Below are 27,182 nucleotides of genomic sequence, written 5' to 3' on the forward strand. Positions count from 1 at the left end.
ACGCAGTTCACGAAAGGCTAGGAACAATGAGCAGTGTCTCCAAGGGGTGCCACATTTCATATATTAGACCCTTCCTTTATCAAGCATTGAATGTGTAGATATGAGAAGAACTGGAGCATGTATAGCTTGAACCTCTTACATGTTCCTTTAAAGCCAGACTTGAAGATCAGTTCAACTTTAGGATCCAGGCATTTCACTATTTTTCAGGTAAAGGTCATGATATATTGTGTGGAGTTAATCATTTTAACTTTAATGGCATTTTCCATTATACAAGGTCTTGACAATATTTGTGTTTGTGTATGTATAAATGTGTGTGTAAAATTTCATGTATAGGTAAATACTTGTAGTTTTCCTTCTTCCTAAATGTGAAATTTGAGAAGCAAGTCAAAGACTCTAAACTGTGTTGAGAATAATTCTTCCATACTACACTGTTGTGTTTCTGCTGTGGCTAACAAGGTCTTTTGGGTATTAGTCTGTCTAAGTTAAGTTCCTATGTAAGTGTCTTCCATTTTAGTTCTTTGAGTCCAGCTAGTATTAAGGACATCTGAATATAATGAGACCGTGTATGGAAGTCTTCTTTCCTTACAGTGTGTTTATAAAAGGCTGCACTTTTCCATGAGACTGTCAGGTTAGGTTGTTCATTAATTAAAACACAGACAATATGATGAAGCATAGTTCATTCTGAAAGCCTAATTGCAGGGAGAGGCAGAATGGTCTTTAACACAAAACAGTGTCTGCATGGATTAAAGGTATTAATACTTATTTTCCCTATATTGACATTCATACTATTTTGGGTTGAGGGGTGAAAGATAAAGGATAGCAAAAGTAAGGGACAGTACTAAGTCCTAATGTAAAAAAATAATTCTTATTAAAAAAAAAAAACAGATATTTTTAATTAATCCTCCACAAGCTGATAATTCTCCTGCACACATACATTTACATAATTATGCTTTAGTTAGTTTGAAAAGAGAACAGCAAATATGATTAATATTCTATTTTGGCAGCCAGATTTACCTGTTCCACTGCTTTGGTTTGCTTTGTTTTTTCCTTTTCCTTGTAGTGTTAAAGAGAATCAAATTAAAAGACATTCAGCAGAAGCTTTTGTAAGAAGTTTGCTGACCTGGATAGAATAAACAAATCCAAAACTGCATTCAGTTACATAACTATTTTCAACTTAATGTTTTCTAAGAATAGAGCAGTGATAAGAGTTAATCAGTGCCAAGGTACAGTTCTTTGTTATTCAGAAGAGCTGACCCGTATCTCTGACTTGCAGTATCATTTTTGAAGTGTCATTTTTCTGCTCAGTTCCTCCACTTCTTACATCTCATTGGAGGATGCTGATTTTAATATTTGCCTTTATATAGTTTGACCTTAGGCATGCTATATAATGTTTTTTCAACATGCTGTATTTGTGTGAAAATACAGGTTTTGAGAAAGAAGTCAGATCTGGAAGAGGAAAAGAAAGCCTTAAATTTAGCCATACTCTTGTATACTGATGTATAATGGATTTAATGAATATCATGAAATAGTGTGTCATTTTAAAGTACTTTCATTTAGTTCATATAAGTCATCCTGTTTTCTTAAAGTCTTCTAAAAATCGATGCAACTTAAGGGGTTTCTTTGTTGTGGTTTTGTCTATTGTCTCCTTCTGCACTATGAGGAATTTAGTTAATTTTCACCTGGAATAGGAGATGCATTTTATCATCAGTATGAGCCTGGAAATCATTGTAACTTTTTTTTATCTAGGGCCAGAAAATGCCTCAGTGAGCTGATCAGACAGAAGCAGAAGTTACTGTAACGATTAAAAAGCTAAGAGGAGCTGTGAGGTTCACCTGGTCCAATGTATGATGGTCTTATATAGCTTAACTGAATCAAGCTTTCATTTTCTCTATAGCAATGTCTCTTTCCTCTGAATCTTGGCCTACTGTGGACCCTTGATAGTTCTTGTGAGCCACCATAGATCTTTGTTACCATGCACCTAGTTTAAAAGACTGTAAGATCTGGCTGCCCAGGCTGTCTTTTGAGCATCTTAACTTTGCAAGACCACCATTATAAATGGTTTAAGAGAAACATAATGGTTAGTAGTCTTTTTGCCACAGCTGTGAAAGCAAGCAGCTCCCACAGAAAATACCTTGAAAGCCAGTTTTTCTCTGTTAGTGGCACAAAGTGACTTGCAGTCACTGATCAGGACAGAATTGGGTCTTAGAACACCTGTGAGAGGCTCAGTCTTCTCTGACATGCTAGATGCATCTCAGTAGATTTAATTTTGAGATAAGAAGCTTTACTTCCTTTTCAAGGCAAGGCATAGGCTCCGGTTGGTTGGGACCATTCCATGAGATGCATGAAAACTCAAGAAGGAGGAAGAGGTTGGCAGAAGGAGAAAGGATGAGGGGAGTCTCTTGAGCTGCTGGCTGCCAGATATGATTGAGGTGTAAATAGGATATTTTAACGTAAAGGAACTAGGACCAGATTTTAAAGGTATCTGTGGGCCTGAGGATTCACTTGTGAAGATTGTATCGTGCTTTTATTTCCACAATAAAAGGAAATTTATTGCTGGGTAGTGAGGTGTCTTGCAAATCCATTTCCCATTTGCCTTGCAATGAGTTGTGAGGTTTCAGGAGCTAGTGTTTTTGGAGTGGGACGTCATTGCTGTAGGTAATGGTGCTGCGTGGGCCTTTTGATCTGCTGGGGCTTTGAATACAAAGCTACATAAAAATGATGGATAACTAGAGGAAAAAGGGTAGGGAATAATCTAGGGCAGCATCCTTTGAATGTTGCTCAGATCAATATTATATTCCTAACCTGACAATTCTTATAAAGGTTGCTGGCTTTCTCCCTCCACAAAGTAAGCGACATGGTGATTGCTTTTGACAACCTTTGAGGCAGCACAAAGAGAAGAAAATAAAAATCTATTTCTGCTCTTATGTCATGGAGCTTCTAAAGAGCCTTTCTGTATCTACATTGGCACCATTATACCCTTGCTTTAAAATCCAAATTGATTTGTTTTCCTTAACATAGAGCAAGCTTGATTCTATCTCATGAGCTGATTTTCCTGTCACAAATACGGAGATGTTTGCTGTGATCTAGGTCATGCTGACCTTAATTAACAACCGATTCACCGTGTGTCAGGTAACATCATAGACTGTTTCAGAGCCCTCTGCTGCAGTACTACTTGAAAAAACTGGCAACAGTGCACAGCACAGGCAAGCTAAAACACATGACATTAATTTGTTTCCAAAATATTTTTATTTGAATGTGATCTAAATTTCCTTGTTTATGAAAACATTTCCTATGATATGATTGAAGCTCCTGTAACTACCATAAACAGACTAGATTAGAGACAAATATAGAATATTTAATTTGTTTTTAACAGTAATAGCAGACGTATCTAGACTAAAATGCAGTATATGAAACTTAGTCATTTGCCATCTACTCTCCCTTTTGTGTGTTTTTCTCTACAGTTCATGTATTATTATTTATTGTATAGTCTCTAATTTTTCCTTGCTAGGGGATCCACTCTGCTGTAGGATCTAGGCAGACTGCCTGGAGATTATATGAGAAAAGTGGGTAGTCATTCCTCTGCTGCAGCACAGGGGGGGAGTACGGTCCCTGGGTACCATAGTCTCTAGCTATTGTACATCTGTACCTGACACATGATGAAGAGCAAGATAGTTGGCAGCTGTGCAGTTGGGTTTTTTTTCCAGCTTTTCCTGTCATGACTGTAAGATCACTGAATTTCATTGGGGAAGAAAAGGGACCTGTGGAAAAGAGAGTTTGGTTGATGGAAAGCAGCATATGATACACTAATATAATATTTGAAATATCCAGCTATTAAAACATGCTATCAGATGTTAATAACATACAAATAATTTGATTATGTTAAATGAACCATTAGTATGGGAGACATTCGGGTTTAGAGCTTCATCTGTAACTGTAACACATTTTCTTAAAAGTGTCTATGACAGTCTTTTTGCTTCTATTACCACTTTAATCAGCATCATGTTTCAGCCTGAACATTGTCTGGTCCTACAACAAGATCTTTAAAGAAGTTCATTCATTCAATGCTTCTTCAGAGTATGAATAATACAGAAGCTACAATTATGAATAAAATCATTTCTGTACTTTAAAATTTCTTACATTTTCTTCTGCTGTAAGGTAATTTCTCTGTAATTATAACTTGTTAAAAACTTATAAATCTGCATTTGCACTAATTTTTGTATTCCATTTGTACTTCAGTCCTTAATTAACTATTTGATACTAGCCTTTAGCCATCATTGGAGACTGTTTTGTTTTTTTTTTTTACATCCATAATAGAAATTTTTAATGAACTTTCTCTAATATGGTTTACATTTAGTTGATTTTTAATGATATAAAATGATGATATGCTGGATTTTGAGGGTTTTTTTTTTCTTTTGTAAAAAATGTGTGTATTTTTATTTGAATTACCCACTGGTAGTTGTTTGGATTTATCCATTAAGCATTTTCAAGCTGACAAATAAGCATGTTACTTATTATGAGCTCTGGATTGAATATTAAATTAATGGTGGAGGATTGGTGGAGGATCATTTAAATAACAGTTTAATACTGCCTGCAATGTAAAATAGCAGGCAAAGTATGTAAAGCAATTGTGGAAAAATAGTCTGCTGAAGAAAAATTCATTAAACCAGCTAGATCCTTTTTGAGATGCATTTAGAATCAATTTTAATTTGCTTTTAAAATGTATTCATTAAATGTATTGGAGAGCTGTTCTAACACCGTTTTTGTTTCTTACTAGTTTAATTCATACCGAATTCTTTGTATGATTCTTTGTGTATTTTAGCATTAAAAAAAAAAACACAACAGTTTTATCTCAATTAATTTAGTCATTTGTTGAACACAGCAATTGCTAGGAATGTTAAAGAAGTGCTAGTAAAACTTAGAATATTTTAAATGCATGAAAGACTATTTTTGACTATTTTTGTTGGGGTCTGTTATAGACCGCCTAGTCAGGACGAAGAGTTGGATGAGGCATTCTATGAGCAGCTCGCAGAAGTCACGCGATCGCCAGCACTTGTTCTGATGGGAGACTTCAACTTCCCTGACATATGTTGGAAATATAATATAGCGCAGAGGAAGCAGTCCAGAAGGTTTCTAGACTGCGTGGAAGATTGCTTCCTTATGCAACTGTTAGGAGAGCCTATCAGGGGCAGTGCCCTGCTGGATCTGGTCTTCGCTAACAGAGAAGGGCTGGTGGGAGAAGTGAAGGTTGGGGACTGTCTTGGACAGAGTGACCACAGAATTGTAGAATTCTCCATTCTTGGGGATGTCAGAAGAGTGGTCAGCAGAACTACCTTCTTGAACTTCCAGAGGGCAGACTTTGATCTGTTCAGGGAGCTTGTAGCGTAGGTCCCTTGGGAGTTGCTTCTCAAGGGTAAAGGGGCACAGGAAGCCTGGACGCTCCTCAAGACCGAAATCTTGAAGGCACAAGAACAGGCTGTCCCTGAGTGCCGTAAGGTGAGCCGCAGGGGAAGGCGTCTGGTGTGGATGAGCCGGGAATTACTGTTGAGACTCAAGGAGAAAAAGAGAGTCTACATCCTCTGGAAGAAGGGACAGGCTGCTCGGGGAGATTACAAAGAAGTAGCTAAGGTATGCAGGGAAGAAGTTAGGAGGGCGAAAGCCCAACTTGAACTCAGGCTGGCCTCTGCAGTAAAAGACAACAAAAAATCCTTTTATAAATATATCAATGGGAAAAGAAGAATCAAAGATAATTCTCATCCTATACTTGATGCAGCAGGGAACGTGGTCACTGAGGACAAGGAGAGGGCTGAGATCCTCAATGCCTTCTTTACATCTGCCTTTAATAGTCAGATCAGTTATCCTCTGGACTTCCGATCTGGAATTCTGGGACACAGCACAGAATATGCCCCCAGCAATTCCAGTGGAGACAGTCAGAGAGCTCCTCCTCTGTCTGGACTGTCACAAGTCCATGGGATCGGATGGGCTGCACCCTCGGGTGCTGAGGGAGCTGGCAGGGGTGATTGCCGAGCCCCTCTCGGCCATCTATCAACTCTCCTGGTTAACTGGAGAGATCCCAGAGGATTGGAGGCTTGCTGATGTGACTCCCATCTTCAAGAAGGGCCGCAGGGAGGATCCGGGGAACTACAGGCCTGTCAGCCTTACCTCAGTACCAGGGAAGGTTATGGAGCAAATCATCTTGGACGAGATTGCACAGCATGTACGCAGTGTCCAGGGGATCAGACCCGGCCAGCACGTGTTTGTGAAAGGCAGGTCGTGCTTGACCAACTTCATCTCTTTCTACGACTGGGTGACTAGTCTGATAGATGAGGGAAGGGCTGTTGATGTAGTCTTCCTAGACTTCAGCAAAGCCTTTGACACGGTCCCTCACAGGCTTCTTCTGGGGAAACTGGCTGCCCGTGGTCTGAACAGATATACACTTCTTTGGGTAAGGAACTGGCTAGAGGGCTGTGCCCAGCGGGTCGTGGTGAATGGAGTGAAGTCCAGCTGGCGACCCGTTTCAAGTGGTGTCCCCCAGGGGTCGGTACTGGGGCCGATCTTGTTTAATATCTTTATTGATGACCTGGATGAGGGGATTGAGTGCACCCTCAGCAAGTTTGCAGATGATACCAAGCTGGGAGGTGGTGTTGATCTGCCTGAGGGTAGGGAGGCCCTTCAGAGGGATTTAGACAGGCTGAACCGCTGGGCTGAGGTGAATGGGATGAGGTTCAACAAGGCCAAGTGTCGGGTCCTCCATTTTGGCCATAACAACCCCATGCAGCGTTACAGGCTTGGGGATGAGTGGCTGGATGAGTGTGAAGAAGAGAAGGACCTGGGGGTGTTGGTTGATGCTCGGCTGAACATGAGCCTACAGTGTGCCCAGGTGGCCAAGAGGGCCAACGGCATACTGGCCTGCATCAGAAATAGTGTGGCCAGCAGGAGCAGGGAGGTGATCATCCCCCTGTACTCAGCACTGGTGAGGCCACACCTCGAGTACTGTGTTCAGTTTTGGGCCCCTCAAAACTTTCCCCTACAGGAAAGATGTTGAGATCCTGGAGCGTGTTCAGAGAAGGGCGATAAAACTGGTGAGGGGTCTGGAGCACAAACCTTACGAGGAGCGGCTGAGGGAGCTGGGATTGTTTAGTCTGGAGAAGAGGAGGCTCAGGGGAGACCTCATTGCACTGTACAACCTCCTGAAGGGAGGCTGTGGTGAAGAGGGATCTGGCCTCTTCTCCCAGGCAACGAGCAGGACACGGGGCAATGGCCGCAAGTTGTATCAAAGGAGGTTCAGGTTGGACATAAGGAAGAACTTTTTCTTTCAGAGAGTGGTCAGGCACTGGAATGGCTGCCCAGGGAGGTGGTGGAGTCACCATCCCTGGCAGTGTTCAAGACACGTCTGGATAACGTGCTGCGTGATATGGTTTAGTACTAGTGGTGGCAATGGTGATGAGGAGACGGTTGGACTGGATGATCTTATAGGTCATTTCCAACCTTGTGATTCTTGTGATTCTTGACAATTTTTAGTATCTGAAAAAGGCAGTATTTGCTTCCTCTTCTGATGTGTAATAGTTGTGTATCCATCACAAACACCAAATAGTGCCACTTGACTGCATACGTTCTGTGGTTAAAACTGTTCTTGGAATCCAGCTAGTAGCTACTAGCCCTCTCTAAAACATGGCTGACATCCCTTTCTTTCTACTTGCCCAACTCCTAGCAATTCCAAAATGAGAAGTTGCATCTTTGTATTTTATCAAATTTGGTCAGTTATTCTCCCATAAGTTTTTCCAAAGGGCTCAGGGTTAATAAAAATGTCAGCTTCCTCAACATCACGTTTCAAGGAGTATAGTTGTTTCATTAATATTTTCTAGATGTTTTGACTGTTTACTATTGCTGCAGTAATCCCTGCATTTTCTGTTCTCTATCCAGGATATGTCAGTCTTTGAAAATTTCCCCAAACAGTGTTCTTTTTCCACACTGAAAAGTATTCCTCACGGCTCTTTTCTTTATTCCATTTTTTTTTGTCTACCCCATTTGAGAGGAGTGTACCACCATTGTGTGTCGTTTTGAAGGTGTGCTCTTGCTGTCCTTTTGTATAGTGGTGTGGCTGCTTGACTGCTACCAACTACATTGAGCACATCCAAGTTTGGATTGTTCCTGGTATGGCAGTAGAGTGATTCAGGCTAAGCTATTCTCATTCTTCTCTTGAATCTTCTATAAAAGAGTGTTGTATGTCTCTCGCTGTTTTACCTCATAACAGAAGTGAGTGACTGAGCTACAGCCATATCTGCATCCCAGACAAGATATCATATATCCCAACATGTTCTCTGTGACATCCCAAAAGACACATGAGAGGAGAACTAAGAGGTGTGGTAACAGGATTGAGAATTGCTTGCACTGGAGCAAGTGACGCAGCACAAGAAGGATTGTCTTTAATGCTGGGTGTGATAAGTGATTACTCTTTTGCTGTTTATTTTTGTGTCCTTGATTGAAGAAACAGGTTTTGTAAGGCATTAACCTCTGAGTTTTGGTCTTGCAGCTTTGTGTTCAGCTATTAAACATACAGAGGATATAAGGGATATCAAGTGTATCGGAGATAAGTAATGTATCATAACAGTGTCTCTCAGTTATCACTCAGGCTCATTAGTTGCTGGCTGTGCAACTAACTTGTAGTTTCTGTCTTTTCATATGTAGCAAAGCAGCTTAATGTTTGCTAAAATGTTTTGTCTGGGCTTCTACCAAACTGATGAAGTAATGCTTTTTAATCAGAATGTTTTGATTAAGGTAAAACAACCATCATTCATAAATGAGAATTTTATATGTAATTTGCTTCTTAGAATTTTGGGGTTTTATTCACAATAGTATTAACTGTTCTTTCATTAAGTATGTGTAAGATGAAGTAGGCTTTTCTTTTTTTTTTTTAAACTTATTTTTAGAAACTAAATGTACATTTATAATGGCTAATATGATATAGAAACGTTATTGTTTGCAACTGTGGCTGAAGTTAATGACATTTACATGGAAATAACTGAAATAATAGTTCAGTTGGAAAGGACCTCCTTCAGGTTTAACTGCTGCATCTCTTCAGGGCTGACCAAAAATTGAAGCATGTCATTGAGGTTGTTTCCAATTGTCTCTTGAGCACTGACAGACATGGAGCATCAACCACCTCTGTAGGAAACCTGTTCCAGTGTTTGACCACTCTCATAGTACAGAAATTTTTCCTAACACCCAGCCTGACCCTCCTCAGGAACAGATTTGTACCATTCCCATCCTGCCATCTATTCAAAGAAGTAGAGCCCAACACTTCCCTCTGCTTCCCCTCCTCAGGGTGCTGCAGAGAGCAATTTCTTTGCTATTTGAATTCACAGAGATAGACTGTATTTTCGTGTGCTTCTTAACACTTTATCAATAGTGTTCCAACAGTATTCCAGTGAAATTTATAACAAAGTTTTAAATTAATAAATATAGCAGCAACATGACTGTAATCATCTGGAAATTGTAATATTTTCTTTATATGCTGGTAACTTTTTTTCGTATGTAGGGGGGCCTGTCAGTTTTTGCAAAGTGTCATGATGGATGTCAGTAATAATCACACGTTTTGTCTTCTGTAAAATACTTAGAAAAGTAGTACACAAACTGTAAATGAACCTGTAATAAATGCATTAAATGCAAAACCTACTTGGTAGGGCAGTGCTGCAGGTAATCATAAACAAGGTCACCCTGGAAATGACATTGCCACCAAATTTTCTGTATTTTCATGTTCACAATATTAAAGCCATTTGATTTCTAAAACTCATTCCTTGGAAGGGAAGACTTCGCCATGTTCACTGTCATTTCATTTTCACAACATGCATTCATAATATGAAATCTGTTTTTTTATATAGTATGTAGAATTTGCAGATTCATTTCTAAAGCAAAACCTCTAGATAGTATTTTTGATCCCAAGAAAGAGGAAATTAAAATACGAGCAATGAAAGTATTTGAAAATTTGTTGAAAAATGATGATATGGAAATCTGATTTTTTTTTTCTTCAATTATTATATGAACTACATATATAAGCTACTAAGATTGAATTACAATTAACATTTGTGTTGGATACTCAGTAGCTTAGCTACAAAATCCTTACAGGTCTATTTCAATTTACCTGTTGCTGTGGCAATTTTTACTGCTAGTGAAAGTCATTCTGTTTATTACCATGTAATCAGACTTGCATTATCAGCAATTTTGGAATCTGTTTACCCCGCTGAAGTTCGTCTGCCAAAATGAAAACATTTAGTCCATACAAAAATATTTTAAAAGATGTTGCAGAATGCTTTTGTATGCAAATACGCAGTTGAGAAGAGTGTTTGAAAAGTGTTTAGATGAAAGTTTTATATATATATATATATATATAATATTTTGAAAGAAGGGAGGTCTTCAATTGAAGATTTGAAGTTGTTTGAAGGCATCAGCAAATGTGAATGAGGTTGATTTAATTGATAGCTCTACTTGGATTTCCAAGACGTTTGAAAATCCTTTGCCCAAGTATTTTCAGGCAACTGAACAGCCAGGAGGAAAGATCAATGCTTGTATAATTACTTCTTTAAAAAATATGAAACAGAAGATAAGGATGAATGGTAGGTTCATACATTTAAAGAATCAAATAAATGTGGAAGCATGGAATTTGTTTCTTTGCTGGGCAGTACCTGCATTTGTTTAATGATTGCTCCCAGCTATTTTAAGAGTAGCAGCCTGTTCTTTATAATGCTGTGTAGTATTTTAGGCATCTGTAATGTGTAACCACATGCTGCTCTGCAGGGGTTGTCGTTAGTACTGCTGTGAAAGTGAGCTACTGTATTGATCTTTCAGATGTTAGTCAGAATGTATCCCGCCATGTAATTTAGAGAATACTTTCGTTCAGGATATCCAATATACTTCATATAAGCACTCTGAAAGAGAAAATCTGACGTGACTAATGACATCTCTGCAGGTCTGAGACATGACGTAGAGAAAGTAGTTTCTTTCGTGTGAAGATAAATACAAATGGAATGAATTGGAAGCAGCAGCATGAAGACTTTTCAGTGTCTACTTCATAATATAAACCAATTATTAAGTTTTTAATCCATTTCTGTAGCTCATCTCTTTCCTCAGTTTTACCTATACATTATCATGTATATTCTTTTGCATATTATTCTTCCTGAAGTACATAGGCAAATCCCACTGTTTCCTAGCACAGGCTGCAAATGAAGTTGACAAAGATTGCCTTAGTCGTAAGACAAGCACAGCAAATACTTGAAGACTGAATGTTATAAAAATCTTATCCAGTTCATTAGGAATAGTGAGAGAGGAAGAAAATTGCCTAAAATATTAGTTTCATGAATCTTAATTTCACTTAGAGATCATATAAAATACTATTCTAAATGTCTAATTACTGTTGTCTGTTTATAAGTTTAAATCAAATATATGAATTGCCAGCATTTTGCGAACAGAAGGATATTGTAGGTTGTTCATGTAATACTAATCTCCACTGATTTTAATTTCGTTGTATATTGATAACTGGAAATATGTAGCATATATTTTGTAGCATACACATAACTATTTTTTCCCTCTCTTTTTTTTATTTTCCCCCTAATCTTGAGTACAGAAACTGAATGGTTTTAATTTCAGGAAGAGTTGAACTTTTGCATTTTTATTTTTTAATTTTGTCAGTAACAACTGACTATTAAGTTTTTAAGTACTTGAAAAGAAAATAGCTCAAGAATCCCAAAGTGATATAAAGTCCTGAATTCACAGAATTAGTTTATTCCATCAGCTATTAAATCTTCTTACCTCTGTGACATGCTTAATTAAATAACTTTCTATCATTCTTAACATGTTAATGATATGTGAATAACTTTTCAATTAAAATTTAATTATGTAGCATGCATTTTGATTTTTAAGTCCTCTACCAAACAGTTTGTTGCCTCATACTGACTTCGATCATTTGCTATTTTAGAACCAGAAATGGCTGTTAACATACTACAGTTCTGTCTTTGTGCATTTAAAAATAAGAAAGGTGAACAAAAACTCTAGAAATTAGGGTAGTCCAAACAAAAAGAAGATGGAAGATGAGTTGTAGTGAGTATGTTGTCTAATTTAATACATTATTTTTAGCACCATTTGTTACAGAAATGAAGCTGAAGTGATTATCAGCTCATTTTTCTGTTAGTCTATCCTTCTTCTGACAGCTTTTGAAACTTCTGAATCATTTCTGCAAGACTGACCAGAATGGAAGGCACTTAGAGAGATTTATTTAATAGAGAAGTTTCATAAAGGCTAGTAGATAGCACAGGAAGGCGATTATGATAATAGTCCTGTTGTGGGATAGGGAGGAGAAACCTTTTGTTACACATTTAGCTTGGCAGCTGGTCCTGTAAGGGCAGATACACATATGACAATTTTCAGTCTTTTACTAAGCAGTGAAGGAGATGACTTTCTTGGAGAAGACCGAGGCTGTTTAAAAGTCAGACATGGAGCTCTGTCTTTTTAGGATAACACTTAAGATTTTATTCCAGATGAAAATAGCATAAATTTGTTCACAGATTCTGGTTTCAAAATGTTTAGTTTTACCTAACATCATCAGAATAGGTTTGTGGATTTCTTCTTTTTTCTCCAATCAGTCACATGTTTAAATGTGTTCAAGCAGTTTTAGTCATAAAAAAATAAAATGAACCACGAGGCACATGGAAACACAAAATAACTTTCCTCCTTGAGGCAAAAAGGGGAGTGCAGTGGCTGACTTTCTTCTGAGCGAAGGAAATGAGTTTCCTTTTGGCAAAAAATATTTTAATATTTTAAAAGTATAGGTCATTTATCAGTCAACTGTATTGATTGTGTTACAGCGAAGTGTTCTAAAGGAACCATAACTCTGATTCTTTGTGTATTATTTTTTTGTTTGTTTGTTTTGATTTGGGAATTTACAGTTTATGATCTGTTTTCATACACACTGGCATACAGATAAGCTCTCTATAGTGCAGAACTGAACAAAATAAATCTAGTCATTCCACAAAGCAGCCTGGAGCAATGAGAAACCTCAGTTCTATAATAATGATAAAAAGAAAAACACATCAAATAACACAGATACTACAGAAAAGGAATATCCTGCTGATGTCCACAATGCTCTAATGGCAGCAGCTAAGAAGCAAATTACACAAACAAATTAGACAGTGTCATGTAGTCACAAGTTTGTAACTTCCTATCTTGTAAAAGGTCTTTGTGTGCATCCACAAAGAGGCCTTTCAATATTTTTTTGGAAGCAGTTGAAAAATATATAGAATTTTGCTGGTGTTTGGAATAAAATGTAATGTTTTTTGTTGTTTTTTTTTTTTTTTTTTACTCCCTAGTTTCAAGTAAATCTTAGCTTTTTGTTCTTAGCTTTTTGTTCTAATGAGCTGTTTCTTGCAAAATTGCAATTTGTTTTTACTGTTGTTGATCCTCCTGTAAAAAGCACTTGAGTTTCTGCTTGATACAGACAAAGGATCTTAGGATACTGAAGCTTCCTGGTTCTTCAGTTCATTCATTGCATGTTTTTACTGTGGTTTTCATGAGCATTTGAGGATTCAAATACCTCAGTGTACTAAAACATGTCACTGTCATTAAAGAATTGATTTTTACTTCCCAGATCTTCCTGAGCCAAAGTATTATGTGCAATAGATGGAGAATCTTTTGATACGTTTACTAAATTAATGGTATTTGTCATTGTGTGTGGTGGCCGTGCAAATTAAGAACTCTGTGGCTAAACATATCCTTTCTAAGTGCTGCTTATGGAGCAGATTGAGGGAGATCACGTGGCATGTGCAGGACAGCCAGGGCATCAGGCCTAGCCAGCATGGGTTCACGAAGGGCAGGTCCTGCTAGACCAACCTGATCACCTTCTGTGTTCTAAGGACCTGTCTGGTAGACGAGGGAAAGGCTGTTGACATAGTCTACCTAGACTTCAGCAAAGCCTTTGACATTGTCTCCCACAGTATTCTCCTGCAGAAGCTGGCAGCCCATGGCTTGAGCAGGTACAGTCTTGGCTGGATGAGGAACTGGCTGGAAGGCTGGGCCCAGAGAGTGGTGGTGAATGGAGTGAAATCCAGCTGTAGACTGGTCACAAGTGGTGTTCCGCAGGGGTTGGTGCTGGGGCCTGTCCTCTTCAATATCTTTACTGATGGCCTGGAAGAGGGCATTGAGTGCACCCTCAGTAAGTTTGCAGATGGCACCAAGTTGGCTGGAAGTGTGGATTTGCCTGGGGGTAGCGAGGCCATACAGAGGGATCTGGACAGGCTGGATGGCTGGGCTGAAACAAATGGGATGAATTTCAACAAGGCCAAATGTGGCTCCTGCACTTTGGCCGCAACAACCCCAGGCGACGCTACAGGCTTGGGGCAGAGTGGCTGGAAGACTGTGTAGAGGAAATGGACCTGGGGGTATTGATTGATGCTCAGCTGAACATGAGCCGACAGTGTGCCCAGGTGGCCAAGAAGGCCAATGGTATCCTGGCTTGCATCAGAAACAGTGTTGCCAGCAGGAACAGGGCAGTGATCATCCCTCTGTTCTCAGCCCTGTTGAGGCCGCACCTCCAGTTCTGTGTCCAGTTTTGAGCCCCTCATTGCGAGACATCGAGGCCCTGGAGTGGGTTCAGAGAAGGGCGACAAAGCTGGTGAGGGGTCTGGAGCACAGGCCTCATGAGGAGCAGCTGAAGGAGCTGAGATTGTTCAGTCTGGAGAAGAGAAGGCTCAAGGGAGACCTTATTGCTCTCTATAACTTCCTGAAGGGAGGTTGTGGTGAGCTGGGGGTCGGCCTCTTCTTTCATGTAACTGGTGATTGGAGAGAGACAATGGCTTCAAGCTGCACCAAGGGAGATTTAGGCTGGATGTTAGGAAATACTGCTTTTCTGAAAGAGTGGCCAGGCACTAGAATGGGCTGCCCAGGGAGATGGTGGAGTCACCAACCCTGGAGGTGTTCAAGGAGTGTTTGGATTTTGTGTTGAGGGACATGGTTTAGTGAGAACTATTGGTGATAGGTGGATGGTCGGACTGGATCATCTTGTAGATCTTTTCCAACCTTGGTGTTTCTGTGATTGTGTGATTCTGCTTTTCAGTTTCTTTTAACTGTGAAGAGTATACTTTCTGGCTGAATTTTGCCTGAATCTAGAACCTTAAATAAACCAAGCAAACAGACTTGTTTCCTAACTTGTTTTGTCACACAGTCCATCAAAAAAAGATCCAATGGGGAGAGAGACAATTTGTCTTTGCAGAGCCAGAGAACTTGCACCTTGACAGTGATACAATAATTCTTTGTCTCCCATTAATTTCCATGCAGACATTATAAATTATACCCTCTCTTGTCCATTCCTCAGCTTTCATTTAAATCTCTACTCCTTATATACCATAGTACTTACTTGTATACACATGCATTTGTAGGCAGCTTTTATCAGTCGAAATAGGAAATTGTGCTATTACAGTGTAATCTATATAACAGACTGCATTTTGTAAACAACTCGGTTAACTTTACAACTCTCTTGAGAAATTAGTCATAGCTACTTTACTTTGTCTTCATTTGCTTTTAAATATAATCTATTTTGTTAGTTAAGCACTAGACATCAGACCATTTTATATTCACTGATATTGAGTAACATATCTGCTTGAATGTAAAAATGCAATTCAGAAAGTGCCCTGTTGCCTGTAAGCATGTGTAGTTTTTAGCATACCAAAGAAGAGAGAGATCAGGAATGGTAGATCAGGTGTCCTTGAGTGACTAGAGGTGCAGGCTGGCACTTGGAGTATATGAAGACACTTCTTGGTGGTACCTAGTAGGTCTTTGCTTTGTGGTTTTTTTTTTTTTTTTTTTTTAATTCATATTTAAATCAACTTCAATAGACATTGTATTTAGGCATTAAGTACAAAGCGCCACAGTGTATACAGTCAGTAGATACATTTAAAGGGATCCATGTAGCCCAAGAGGTGGACTTGCCTCTCCACTGTATGTTCAGAGATGGTAGGACTGCTGTGTGACTCAGTATTTCCATCTAGAAAATGGAGTACAAGCTTTCTATAGTTCATGGATGTTACTGGGGGGTGTTTTGTTTCTTGCTTTCCTTCCTAAAATGTCTGTTTCTAAAGATGAATTAGGTTCATGTTTTAGAAGTCATTCAGTACTGTTTCTGCTGTTGTGTTACAATGTTTTCTGTAGCTCAGTCTTACTGTGCTTACTGTGCTTGACAGGATCCTTAACCATGTTGTGTAGGCTATTTGGGTGCCTTTTAATTCTTTTGTAAAGGCTTTTGATGATAATTTTACATGCACAGTTGATGAGAGTTCTCATAGCAGAATGCAGAGTTTCTTGCCGGAAGGGTCAGAGCACTTCTCTTTCAATGTGAATCTGCTGGAGGAAGGGAGGGATATATGGGAAGAGAACAGGATTTTTAGAGTTCTAGCTCAGAGAAATGTCAAAGCAGCTTTTATTTAGGAATTCATTCTAAGTGCTTTTATCCAAGAATGATTCCAAGCATGGAACCTTCTTCTCAGAGCTGACACCTGACAGAACAACAGGAGAAATATTTCATATGCTTGCACACTGATTGGAATACTTGGCTAGGAAGCAGCAACCTTAGTACAGTTTTCATTGGTCCAGAAAACATTGAACTTGTGTCTTTACTGCAAACCTCAGATGGTGCTCATCTCCAGCTTGTATGTTGAAACTGGGCTGCTGCTCAGGGAAAAAAAAGAAAAAGAAAGTAAGATTTAAGAGAAGGGAGGCACTGAGCAAGTATTTTTATTTTCCATTAAGCCTTTTATATCTACTTTATGTTTCACTCAATAACTTACTGGCAGAAACAGAAATATATGCTTAAGCAACACAGACAAATTATTTGTTGCTCTGAGCAAAAGACCATTTCACCCATTTTTTGTAAGTTTTCTCTGTTAATGCCTTAGTGATACATTTCTGAATGAATTCTGCCTAGCCACAAGAATTGAGGTTGTTCTCAACACCTTTTCTATTATATATTCCCTTACACACTTATGTGTTACATCTCCACTGTGTATGGCAAGAGGCTTTGAACAGCCTAATTCAGGTACTGCAAGCATGCACATAGCTTTATGTGGGCTGTATTACCCCATTGAGAATCTGAAAAGCCTGGTTAATTAGCTTCCTTGCTTGTCACTCACTTGTTTCCATCTATTTTCTCACTTCATCTGGTTCAGTTATAAAACTGTAATCTGTTTTTCTATGGCTGCAAAGATGATACTCATAATTTACTCCTCCATCTAGCTATCTCAGTGTATTTTTTTTTAGTTTTGGGTGGTTATATTCCTGCAGTTTTGCATTGAATAGTCTGTAGCTTTATGAATCTGGATAGTACATTTGGTAAGTGCATGTGCAGCTTTTGAACACAGGTCTGTACATACGAATTTGTAATGCTGCACCTGGAGTACTTTGTCCCATTCTTATCCCCCCAGAATGAGAAAGAATTAGGCATACTAGAAACAGCGCAATGGAGAGACACCAAAATAGGGACTGAAGCAGCTCTTCTTATGAGAGAGCTGGAGACTGTTCAGCCTGGAGTAGAGGATTGGGAGGGTTGTATCAGTGGGTGTGAATACCTGCAAGGGAGGTGCAAAGAGGGCAGAGCCAGGCTCTTTTCAGTGGTGCCTCGTGATGGAACATGAAGCAGTGTGCACAAACTTGAACACTGGAGGTTCTGCCTAAAGATTAGGTAGCACTGCTGCACCATGTGAGTGTGTGAGTGATGGAGCACTGGCACGGATTGCCCAGAGAGGCTGTGACTGTAACTGCCAGTTTGCATGCATTACCCCTCCACTGTAACCTCTCACATAAATTTTTGTTCACTAATCTACATCTGTTGAGAGTGCTGCGACATATCAAACATAAAACAGTTTTGAGTTCAAATTTTCTTCTTTGCACTGTCATCTCTTTGTCATCCAATTCAAAATAAAAGTTTCATTTAAACTACTTTTATCTCACTTTAAAGAAAACTTATTTTTCATATTCATGTATTGTTGTGCACTCTGCTGTAAGTTCAAGTGTAAACTTTATAAATTTAGCGTTGTGTTTTTGAGGCAAATGCAGCAGCTAAAAGTATATTCTGGAAGTAAGATATCATGTCTCACTATGAAAATCCTCGGGAAGGTTGATGTTCATAGCTAACGCTTATGGTGGTTCAGGGTAACATAAAATGCAGGCCAGGTTGTTGATGTTGTATTTTTACTCCTTAATCCTACAGCACTGCAAAGGACAGTGTCTTGCCAAAAGAGGATGGCAGTCACTTGGCTGCTGCTGGTGTTTCTAGGAGCCATAGCTGTCACTTTTCAGCAGTAGATCCTACCTAATTGGTGTTCAGCAGTGGATGTAGAACATGAACTGAGTTTATTTTTTTGTTAAATGTCTATCTCACAGAATAGGCAAACATTTGTTGTGTTCTTATTTCACTCTCAGTGAAAATGGTATAATTGCTTTGCCACTGGATGTGAAGGCTTTGTAAAAGGTGAACTATTGCTAGGAATCAGACAAAAGCAAAATACATAACTGCAGCAATCTTTCACTTCAGATTAGGTCTATATTCTGCTAATTTATTTGAATAAATTCCCTGAAGCTATTTATTTTTTTTTAACCTCCCTAGATATTGGCTAATGTAATCATTTTCATCTGTGGAAACTTGGCTGGAGCATACCACAAACACCTGATGGAGCTGGCACTGCAGCAGACATATCAGGACACATGCAACTGCATCAAATCCCGGATCAAGTTAGAATTTGAGAAGAGGCAACAGGTAAGGTTACACCCATGTTTGATCTGTTCTGCTGTTTTTGTGCTGTCTTCTGTTCAGTGCTCTGTGATGTGGATTGCCAATGGAAGAATGCTTATTGAAAGTTACTTCATGAAATACACAAAATCTTTTGAACAGAGTTGTGTGCAATTTGCATCTAAGAAGGCATTATGATTATTTGTGTTGTCAAATATATGAAAATATTTTGTATAAGGAATGTTGAAAATGCTTTATAGATTCTGTTTTATATGTCTTTTTTTTTTTTTTTTTTTTTTTTTTTTTCGTTGGATGAGCAGTGTTATGAATATAAAGGCTTTGGGAATCGTTAGTTCTTCATGCCCAAGACCAGTATGGTAAAATCATTGCCAGAAGATATTACTGCACTGTTTTTGAGACTACAATACTGATGAATCATGTGATATAGTTCCAGGGGTCAGGTGTGTTAAGAGGAGCTAGGGGAATTGCATAATGAGACTATCTGTCATTTACTGTAGCAGCTGAATAAAAGGCTTCTCTGATTGCTTTATATAGTTCTTTGTCTCTTTGCAGGTTCTTTACTGTGCCTATCATCCTGACAGATAGGTGCTTCGTTTAAGAAAATTTGAAATACAAATTAGTTTATGAAGTAGTAAAGAAGATGGGTATATTTTGCTCTCAAGGTCACCAGACTAGAACTTTATCAACTGTTAAGGGTCAGAAAAGAGAGCCCTTACCAACAAACCGACCTTAACTGTCATGTCTGTCTCACAAATATCTGCAGCCATTTAAAACTACCTTTAAGATCCATCACGAACATTTTGTAAAGCAGAAAAAGTGAATGAATTGTCTATATTGTGACTTCAACAGATGTTACGTGTTCAGAGGACTAGCCTTATTCTGCTGTGCATTTGGGTCATATACTGGCTGAAGATGCTGCAAGACATTAATGGTAGTCCTTAGGAGAACACTTCACAGTAAATAAAGGCACTGATCAGATTCAAAATCTGTATAAGGTATCATTGCACAAGAAGTTTTGTGTACATATAATTTTCTACCTCTGCCTCCACAGTGAAACACTAGGCTAAATAACTGATACTATGCAATGCAGATATTCCCATCTGTTGAGCACATGGGTCTGTGTATCTCCAAATGAGTTCTAGCGAGACTGCTTGTAAGCAGAGCACAGGGTAGCTAATGCCCTGAGTCTGGAAGAAGTACCACTCTGATGGGACGGTCTCCAGAAACATGAGGATGATGTGATTGCTTCTAGACTCATGGCACCTAAGTAGAGGAAGTTTAATGCTGTCCTCTGTGCCCAGGCTCAGCTGCTGTAATCAAATACTACAACTCACAGCAGGCATCAAAGTCTCTTGATCAGGAGAGACCTGAGCTCTTAGCTTCCTGAGCAGAGTTGTAAAGATTTAGGCTTCCATTACTGATTGTGTTTTCCTGTAAGTACAGGAAATGCATTGGCGTATCTGTAGGAATCAGGATGGAGTGTTACTGGACAGACTGTCAGTTGATGCTCTCAAAAGGTTGAGGATGGTTCTTGCAGAATTCAGTACTGATGGAGTAGAAGTGCTGGCTGGTGATTTGTTTAAATGTGTATTGTTTACTTGATGCTGCTAACTTTTATGAAGAGATATCACTTTGGCTTCCTAGAATTTCTGAAGGTATTGTAAACATAGTTGAGAGTCTATCAACAGAGAGAAGTAAAATATTTGGAATTCTATGCTGGAATGCTTCCTCTTTGTTCTTTCTAGGAGTTGTGCATCTCTTATGTTAGAGTCCAGCAGGATGGAAAGCAGAAGCAACTGTTTTTCATTGACAAACATATCAAATGAATGAAGGCATCTACACGCTTTTTAAGTAGTCTATTGCAGGTGTGGATTTAGGCATTTTCATTATCAGTAGATAGGGCAATGGCTCATTAAACTGGAGTAAATTAAGTATTCAATAAATATTAAAGATTATTATTATTATTATTATTATTTTTACCTCTGATGAACCACAAAATCATCTGATCTCACATATATTTCTTTAATCTTCATTACCTCAACCTCATATGTATTTTAACCTATGTCACTGTTTTTCTAATTAAAAAAATGCAAGGGGTTGTAGATCTGTAGTGGAAATGCTAAGTCATAGCTTGAAACAGTGATTGAGCACCTGGTGGGAAGGCAGGGCCAACCCAGGGGAACTCACCTGCAAGCAATGAACCTGAGTGACTGGAAGGGATGAAGCCAGGATCCACCCCTTCCCAGAACTCATTTAAGTGTTGGTAGTGGAGGTAAGGGTTTTTCACGGGAGATCCTTGCATGCCTAGGGCTTCTGAAGGTAAGCAGCTTATTTCCTTTACCCCTGTGCTCCTGGTTGTTGTATTCAAGCAAATCCTCACTTGCTGTAGCCTGGGACCTTGCTGCTCTGATGTCATTGCTGCACTTTCCATCTCATTACGAGATCGTTGCCGTTATACTTACAAATGCCAGATACTTAAATATGTAGAGGTAAATGAGGATTCATTTGAGAAGGAGTCTCTTCTCCAGGATGATGTACTTACATGTCTGCAAACTTTAGTTTAGAACTGATTGTACTTTAGTCTGTGTTTTTAATGTTTTTATTAAGAGATAGACAAGACCATCCCTGCTGTTAGTATTCAGGTAGCAAGTCAGTGATATTGCTGACTGTTTTCAGAGAATTGAGTCAGGTATCCTGAAATAGTAGTAGGAACAGGTGTGTGTTAGAAAACACTGACTTTGATCAAAGCCTTTATGAACTCATGTAAGGTTGTAGTATGGCCCTTAATTTGACGTATCTTTCACATGCAAGCACAATATTAATTTACTTTGGTGAGAAGCACCACAGGCTGCTTTCACGCAAATGTAGAGTGTAGGATGTGCTTCTAAATACTTAGGGCTCCAGATCAAATTTGCACTCACTGACATTGTGTCTTTTGTAATTGCTTTCAAAAGACAATTTATTCCCAATTGTTCCATAAATTTCCACTTATTTTGTTTGAGAATAGGACCATACAGATGTAGCTCCATAGCTCGTTTTTCAAATTTGTTTTCTTTGCCTTTGAATAACCTTTGTGTGAGCACCATTTTGATTGTATCGATAGATAAGCATATCAGGATACTACTTGACAGTTACACCAAAGAACTCGAGAGAAGCACAGCATTCAGTGTTATCAGGGGAGGCGAATGCACAGTGGTACCTGGTGGAAAAAGAAACGTGCACGTATATATATTCAGATATAAGTTAGAAATACTGTACCCATGCTGTTCTGTATTTCTGTTAAGGCACAGCTGTACCCTAATGGATAGAAAACTATTGGTGATAACATCTCTCTGCAGGGCAGAGACCTCACCAGCTAGGGCTTCATTCTACAATACAAGCTGGGCACACCCAATGCTGTCAGCCAGTGTCAAGCAAGAGTTCAGAATGTCAGGCAAGTTTGTGGTGATGTGGCATATTTGAGGCCAACTAAGTTGTTCCACGGATCAGTGCTAGGTCCAATAGTATCTAGGCAGGTCTAAAGTGAAACTGGAAAGTCAGCCAAGGGTCCACAGCCATTTCTTACACCATGGCTTAGGCTGGAGTTGAAGAACCATGGGTGAGCTAAAAGGGGTCTCTGTGCCTGTGGATAAGAGGTGGTGGCTGGAGGCCCACGTGATGCTGGTCAGGGCTGATAATCAGAGCCCTTAGGGCCTATATGATTTCCTGTGATTTATTGCATAGGTGCATTATTTAGGCTTGGGCTGGGTTTGCCCTACGTAATGGTCATTTTCCTATGTGTGTGTATGTTTAGATGTTTATGTATTGTGAGCAATGCCTTTTTATGAACTGAGTTTTTGTAGGGTTTTCTGCAGGTTTTAGTTTTCCTGGTGTTGTAAGGTTTGTTAACTCCTGTGGCAAAAGAGATGATTTAAATGCCTACTTTGGTGCTTCTCGTACAGCTTTTCCATCTTTTCAGTGTATATAAAAGAGCACTGTGAAACTATTCCTATTCTGACCTCTGTAGATTTACAGCCTTATCTCAAGATAAATATTTAAAATAGCCGCTCATAATAATGTTTGTCTCACCAATGCAGCTTGGCTGACAGTTTGTAGGGGTAATGACTCACTGTCACTGAGTGGAAGATCTCAACTCTGGCAGGTAGTTAACATAATTGTTCTTTTCTCTGCCTTCTAGTGCTTTGCATTATGAAACACAGACGAAGAAATTCTTACAACAGCAAAGAGATGTTTGTAAGGTGTTGGTGTTCAGTGTGTTCCCTAAAATGCTGTCTTTTCAAAGGAGGCAGCATAATGATGGTTTAGAAACAGTGCTCAAGTAGCAGTTGAAAATGAATGAGATTTTAAAACATTGAATGGCATTTTAATTTTTTCACTGAAACATGGTGAAGCAATACCATTCATTACAAGCACTGCAATACTTCAAAACTGTCTTAAAATGAATCTAAATGAGAGAAACCTCATACATTTCTCAGACCTGAGGCTGTTAGTAAAGAAGTATTTTAAATACATTATTTGAAGTTAATATATAAAATGTGGGTACCTGGATGTTCAATTACTGCATTTTAAAGTGTAAGCTATTAATATTGTTGTGAACATAAAATAGTTCTTCTGAGGGCTTCCTTGTTTTTGGTTTTCCCCTCTTTGTGCATCTCTCAAGGTTAGTAAGCAGGAAAAATGAGAGGTAATTAGTTTTGGCCTTTTAAATTTTAGAATGCATTTTCTACTGCAGGCCTGTTTGTATGCATACACACAGATGAGGTGCTAGTCCTTTCTTTTAATCTACGTGTCATTACCAGAATTAAAGGCTGTTGTGAGGAAGTGCCAATTCTTGTGAGGCAAGCCACATGGAAGATGGCTACAGTATACAGGATTAATGGATAATAGGTTACAGGATTAATTAGGGAGCTAGAGACTATGACAAGATGATGAGAACCTCAGAGGAACTGGGAATGCTTGGCTACGGAAAGAAAGGCTTGGTGAGGATCTAGCAGCAGACTTCTGCCTGAAGCAGTTTATGGAGAAGATGTGCTCAGTTCATTCTCGGGGATGCGGAGTGAACAGATCAGAGGCTATAAACACAGTTTGCAACAGGGAAAATCCTGACTGGAAGGAAGGATTTCCTCCTCAGGAGAAGGGTTAAGCATGGTGAAAGGTTGGCCAGGAAGGTGGTGGATCTGGGTGCTGGGAGATCTTCAGGATTCAGTTGGACCAGTTGTTATCTCTCAACTCTTATAGTGGGCTAAAGGGGTCATATTGCAAGTGCAGAGCTCAGAATCTAATCTAATGTCTTAATCTAACAGAAATACGACAAACAATCACTGGTGTTTCAGTTACAATAATAGTAACAGTCACAGTCCACGTTAATTAACACAGTCTAATCAGTGCAGAAAAGTGTAAGCACAGTTAAAACTGTTAAGCAGAAAACCTTCTGGCAACTCCTCTTTCTCTGATACTGCCCTCAGCTTTATCATAGAATCTGAATCCTTAGAGTTGGAAGGGACCTCTGAAGACCATCTAGTCCGACTCCCCTGCAATGAACAGGGGCACCACAGCTGATCAGGTGGCCAAGGGCCTCATCCAGCCTCACCTTTAAAGTCTCCAGGGACGGGGCATCAACCACAGCACTGGGTAACCTCTGCCAGCACCTCACTGCCCTTACTGTAAAAGACTTTCTCCTTACATCTAATCTAAATCTGCCCTCTTTGAGCTTGAAGTCATTTTCCCTTGTTCTGTCACCATGGACCCTGCTAATGAGTCTGTCCCCTTCTTTCCGGTAGCTCCCCTTTAGATACTGAAAGGTTGATATCAGGGCACACTTAATATAGTAGTTTCCATTGTATGCTTCTATATTCTGTAACTTTAATATGATGCAGAAGAGAACTTGCAATTACTTATTTCAAAAAATAATTGCATCACATACATCTTTGCTTCATTAGGTCTGTCAGAGAAATGAGCAAGTGCATAGCAGCACCACAGTTTAATTGTTTTGAAATGGCAATTATTCTTCTATTTTATTGCTGTTAGGAGTTCAAAGATAGTTATTTTGGATCTTGTCAACATTTCAGCAGCTGGAGAAATACAGAGGTTGCAGTATTTTTGCTCAAGCTCTTTGTTTAATTTAATGGGTTTAGCTTTTTGTGCTAAGGTTGGGATATGATATTCTGCTACCTCATCTACTAGGATTTCTACACCTATGTGATCCCTAACAGGAAAATTATTTGAAATGGTTTTTTTATTTGTTTTTTTTTTTGCTTTTTATAAGAAGTTTAAAGAATTTAGTCTGGGCTGGACAAATTCTGCTAATAAGATGTATTCAGAATGGTACTGTGGTTTAGTTCCAGTTTGCCACTACTTCACCACCTTCTTAGCAGAGGTATATTTACAAATCCCAGTGAAATGAGTCAATCTGTTTTTCAGTTCTTTACAACACAGTCTTGTGCTCTCTAAACCTATTCTGATGGACTGGTTTGCTGTAGAAGTGGTGACTATAGTAGCTCTTCAATTTCTAGAACATTTGATTTTTGATTTTTTTTTTTTCTTTTAGTATCTCTGGGGGTTTAAAAAAAAAATAAATTGTATTTAAATTCATGTAAAGAAATCATAGAGCATAATTAGGATTCTCCCAGTAGTGGTAGTAGAGCAACTGAGACTTTAACCATCAGTCATTGTGACTGTGAATAGCTGCTGGATTACCCTGAAGAATTTTTCCACTTTTTTAAGTAATCTAACTCTATTAATAGCATTGTTACATGCACTGTAAATTTTATTCTTAACACTTACTCTGCTTATAGTGACTATATTGTTCATTCACTTCAGTTGTAGCGGAGACATCTCAATATGGTTGTTTCATTATGATTTCTATTATTTAACTAGGAAATTTGAAAGAGGAGGTGCTAAAGATTAGTGTGTTCTGCATCTGGTAACAAGAAGTATGTCAGTGTAATATTACTAAACAAGTGTCTGTCGTTTCTGACAAAAAAAAAGGTGCTCTGAGGCACCTGGGATGCATTAAAGTGGTTGCATTTGTTTTGTGTTGCTTTGGTTATACCATAAAGGTATATTATTTCCCATATGTGTTTTTTGTTTTTCTTCTCATATCCATTGGATTATAATTCCTGTGCCGCCCTTCTTACTGCTGCAAACATTTCAATAAATTTATCAGGAAACTTCTAGTTTTTGAGCAGCAATTGCTTTTTTTTTCCCCCTCTCTTGATTTTTGCTCATGTGATTTGTTGGTACAATTCATGCTTTCATAGTAATGCAAAATGCACTGCTGTGATTTTTTTTTGAAGGGCCCTTGGCAGTGGACTAGCCAATGTATCAACTATTGGCAAAAGGATCGGTCTTAGCAGCACAGGATGACAAATAGGCATGTTTTATCTACTGGTTACTGTGCTTTAGTTTTGTGTCATGTGGATTAAAATAAAAAAAAAAAAAAAGAAAAACAAAGCCATAGCAAAGGTGGTGGTAGAAGACTCACAGATGACTTGATGACTGGGCTGAGCAGGTACTCAGTTCTTCACCTGTTCTGCTTCACTGTTTTAGAAATTGCTTAGAAGCATCATCCCTGTTGAGCTGGAGTCCTGGAGAGGTGTGGGCGGTTGATTCGCCTTCTGCCTGAACTTTTTCAATTTTCAGAATAACTCAAGATGTCCACTGCCTATGGGATATTTCCTATTCAGTGTTTTTTCCAAAGGTCAGAGGAATGACCTAGATTTGTAGAAAAATACTATTATAAAAGACTACTTTTCTTGCACTATTTTCAGATTTTTGTTCAGCTAAATGATTTGTAGGTCCTATGAGAGATCCCTAGAGTAGAAGTAAGGCTTACAATGTTTTCAAGTGTTATAAACTGTGCCTTTCACCAAAGGGAATCTCATTGTTAAGAGGGAGAGGTAACGTCACTGGCTGTCTAGTTATATATACAAAGACATTCATGATGTTCATTATTTTGAAATGAATGGCTTAGCAAATATCATACTCAAGTGTTTCCTGCACTGCTCAACAGAGACGTTGCAGTTCCTGCTTGTCATGTTTGTTCTTACCTCAGCACTTTGTAGAGTGAAAAGGTCACTTACTGTTTTGCAGGAAAATAAATGAGATTTCAGCTGCTTCTCCATGTGTTAATCTGCAGTAATTTATATCATGTAACATCTTCAGAAAAACCAGTGAGTCATTGCTGCTTTGCTTTCATTTAAAGAGAAATGTGTAGTTTAAACAGGTACTAATTGTCACACTTTCATAGGTACACTGATAATCCTGATGAAATATACAGCTGGCAGGCGAATGCTCATTTTTGTCGTGCCACCTGTGGTTTTGTCAGCCTCATTGTTAGAACTAAAATTAATAGCTAAAATGTAATTCTCTTTCTAAGAAGAACATCTTTTGGCAACCAAGA

At 38.8% G+C, this 27,182-nt stretch overlaps 1 protein-coding gene across 1 annotated transcript in view; it reads left to right on the forward strand.

The window, feature by feature from the left end:
- ADCY2 (adenylate cyclase 2) overlaps positions 1–27,182 on the forward strand; it is a 205,397-nt gene that overhangs the window by 77,953 nt on the left and 100,262 nt on the right. Inside the window, exon 4 of the mRNA XM_042808918.1 lies at positions 18,638–18,787. Within this exon, the coding sequence (XP_042664852.1) occupies positions 18,638–18,787 (150 nt within the window). The remainder of the gene's footprint in view (positions 1–18,637; positions 18,788–27,182) is intronic.

Source organism: Centrocercus urophasianus, unplaced genomic scaffold (assembly GCF_019232065.1).
Source record: "Centrocercus urophasianus isolate 14NV4802_14NV808 unplaced genomic scaffold, USGS_Curo_1.0 seq_11, whole genome shotgun sequence".
Classification (NCBI taxonomy): Eukaryota; Metazoa; Chordata; class Aves; order Galliformes; family Phasianidae; genus Centrocercus; species Centrocercus urophasianus.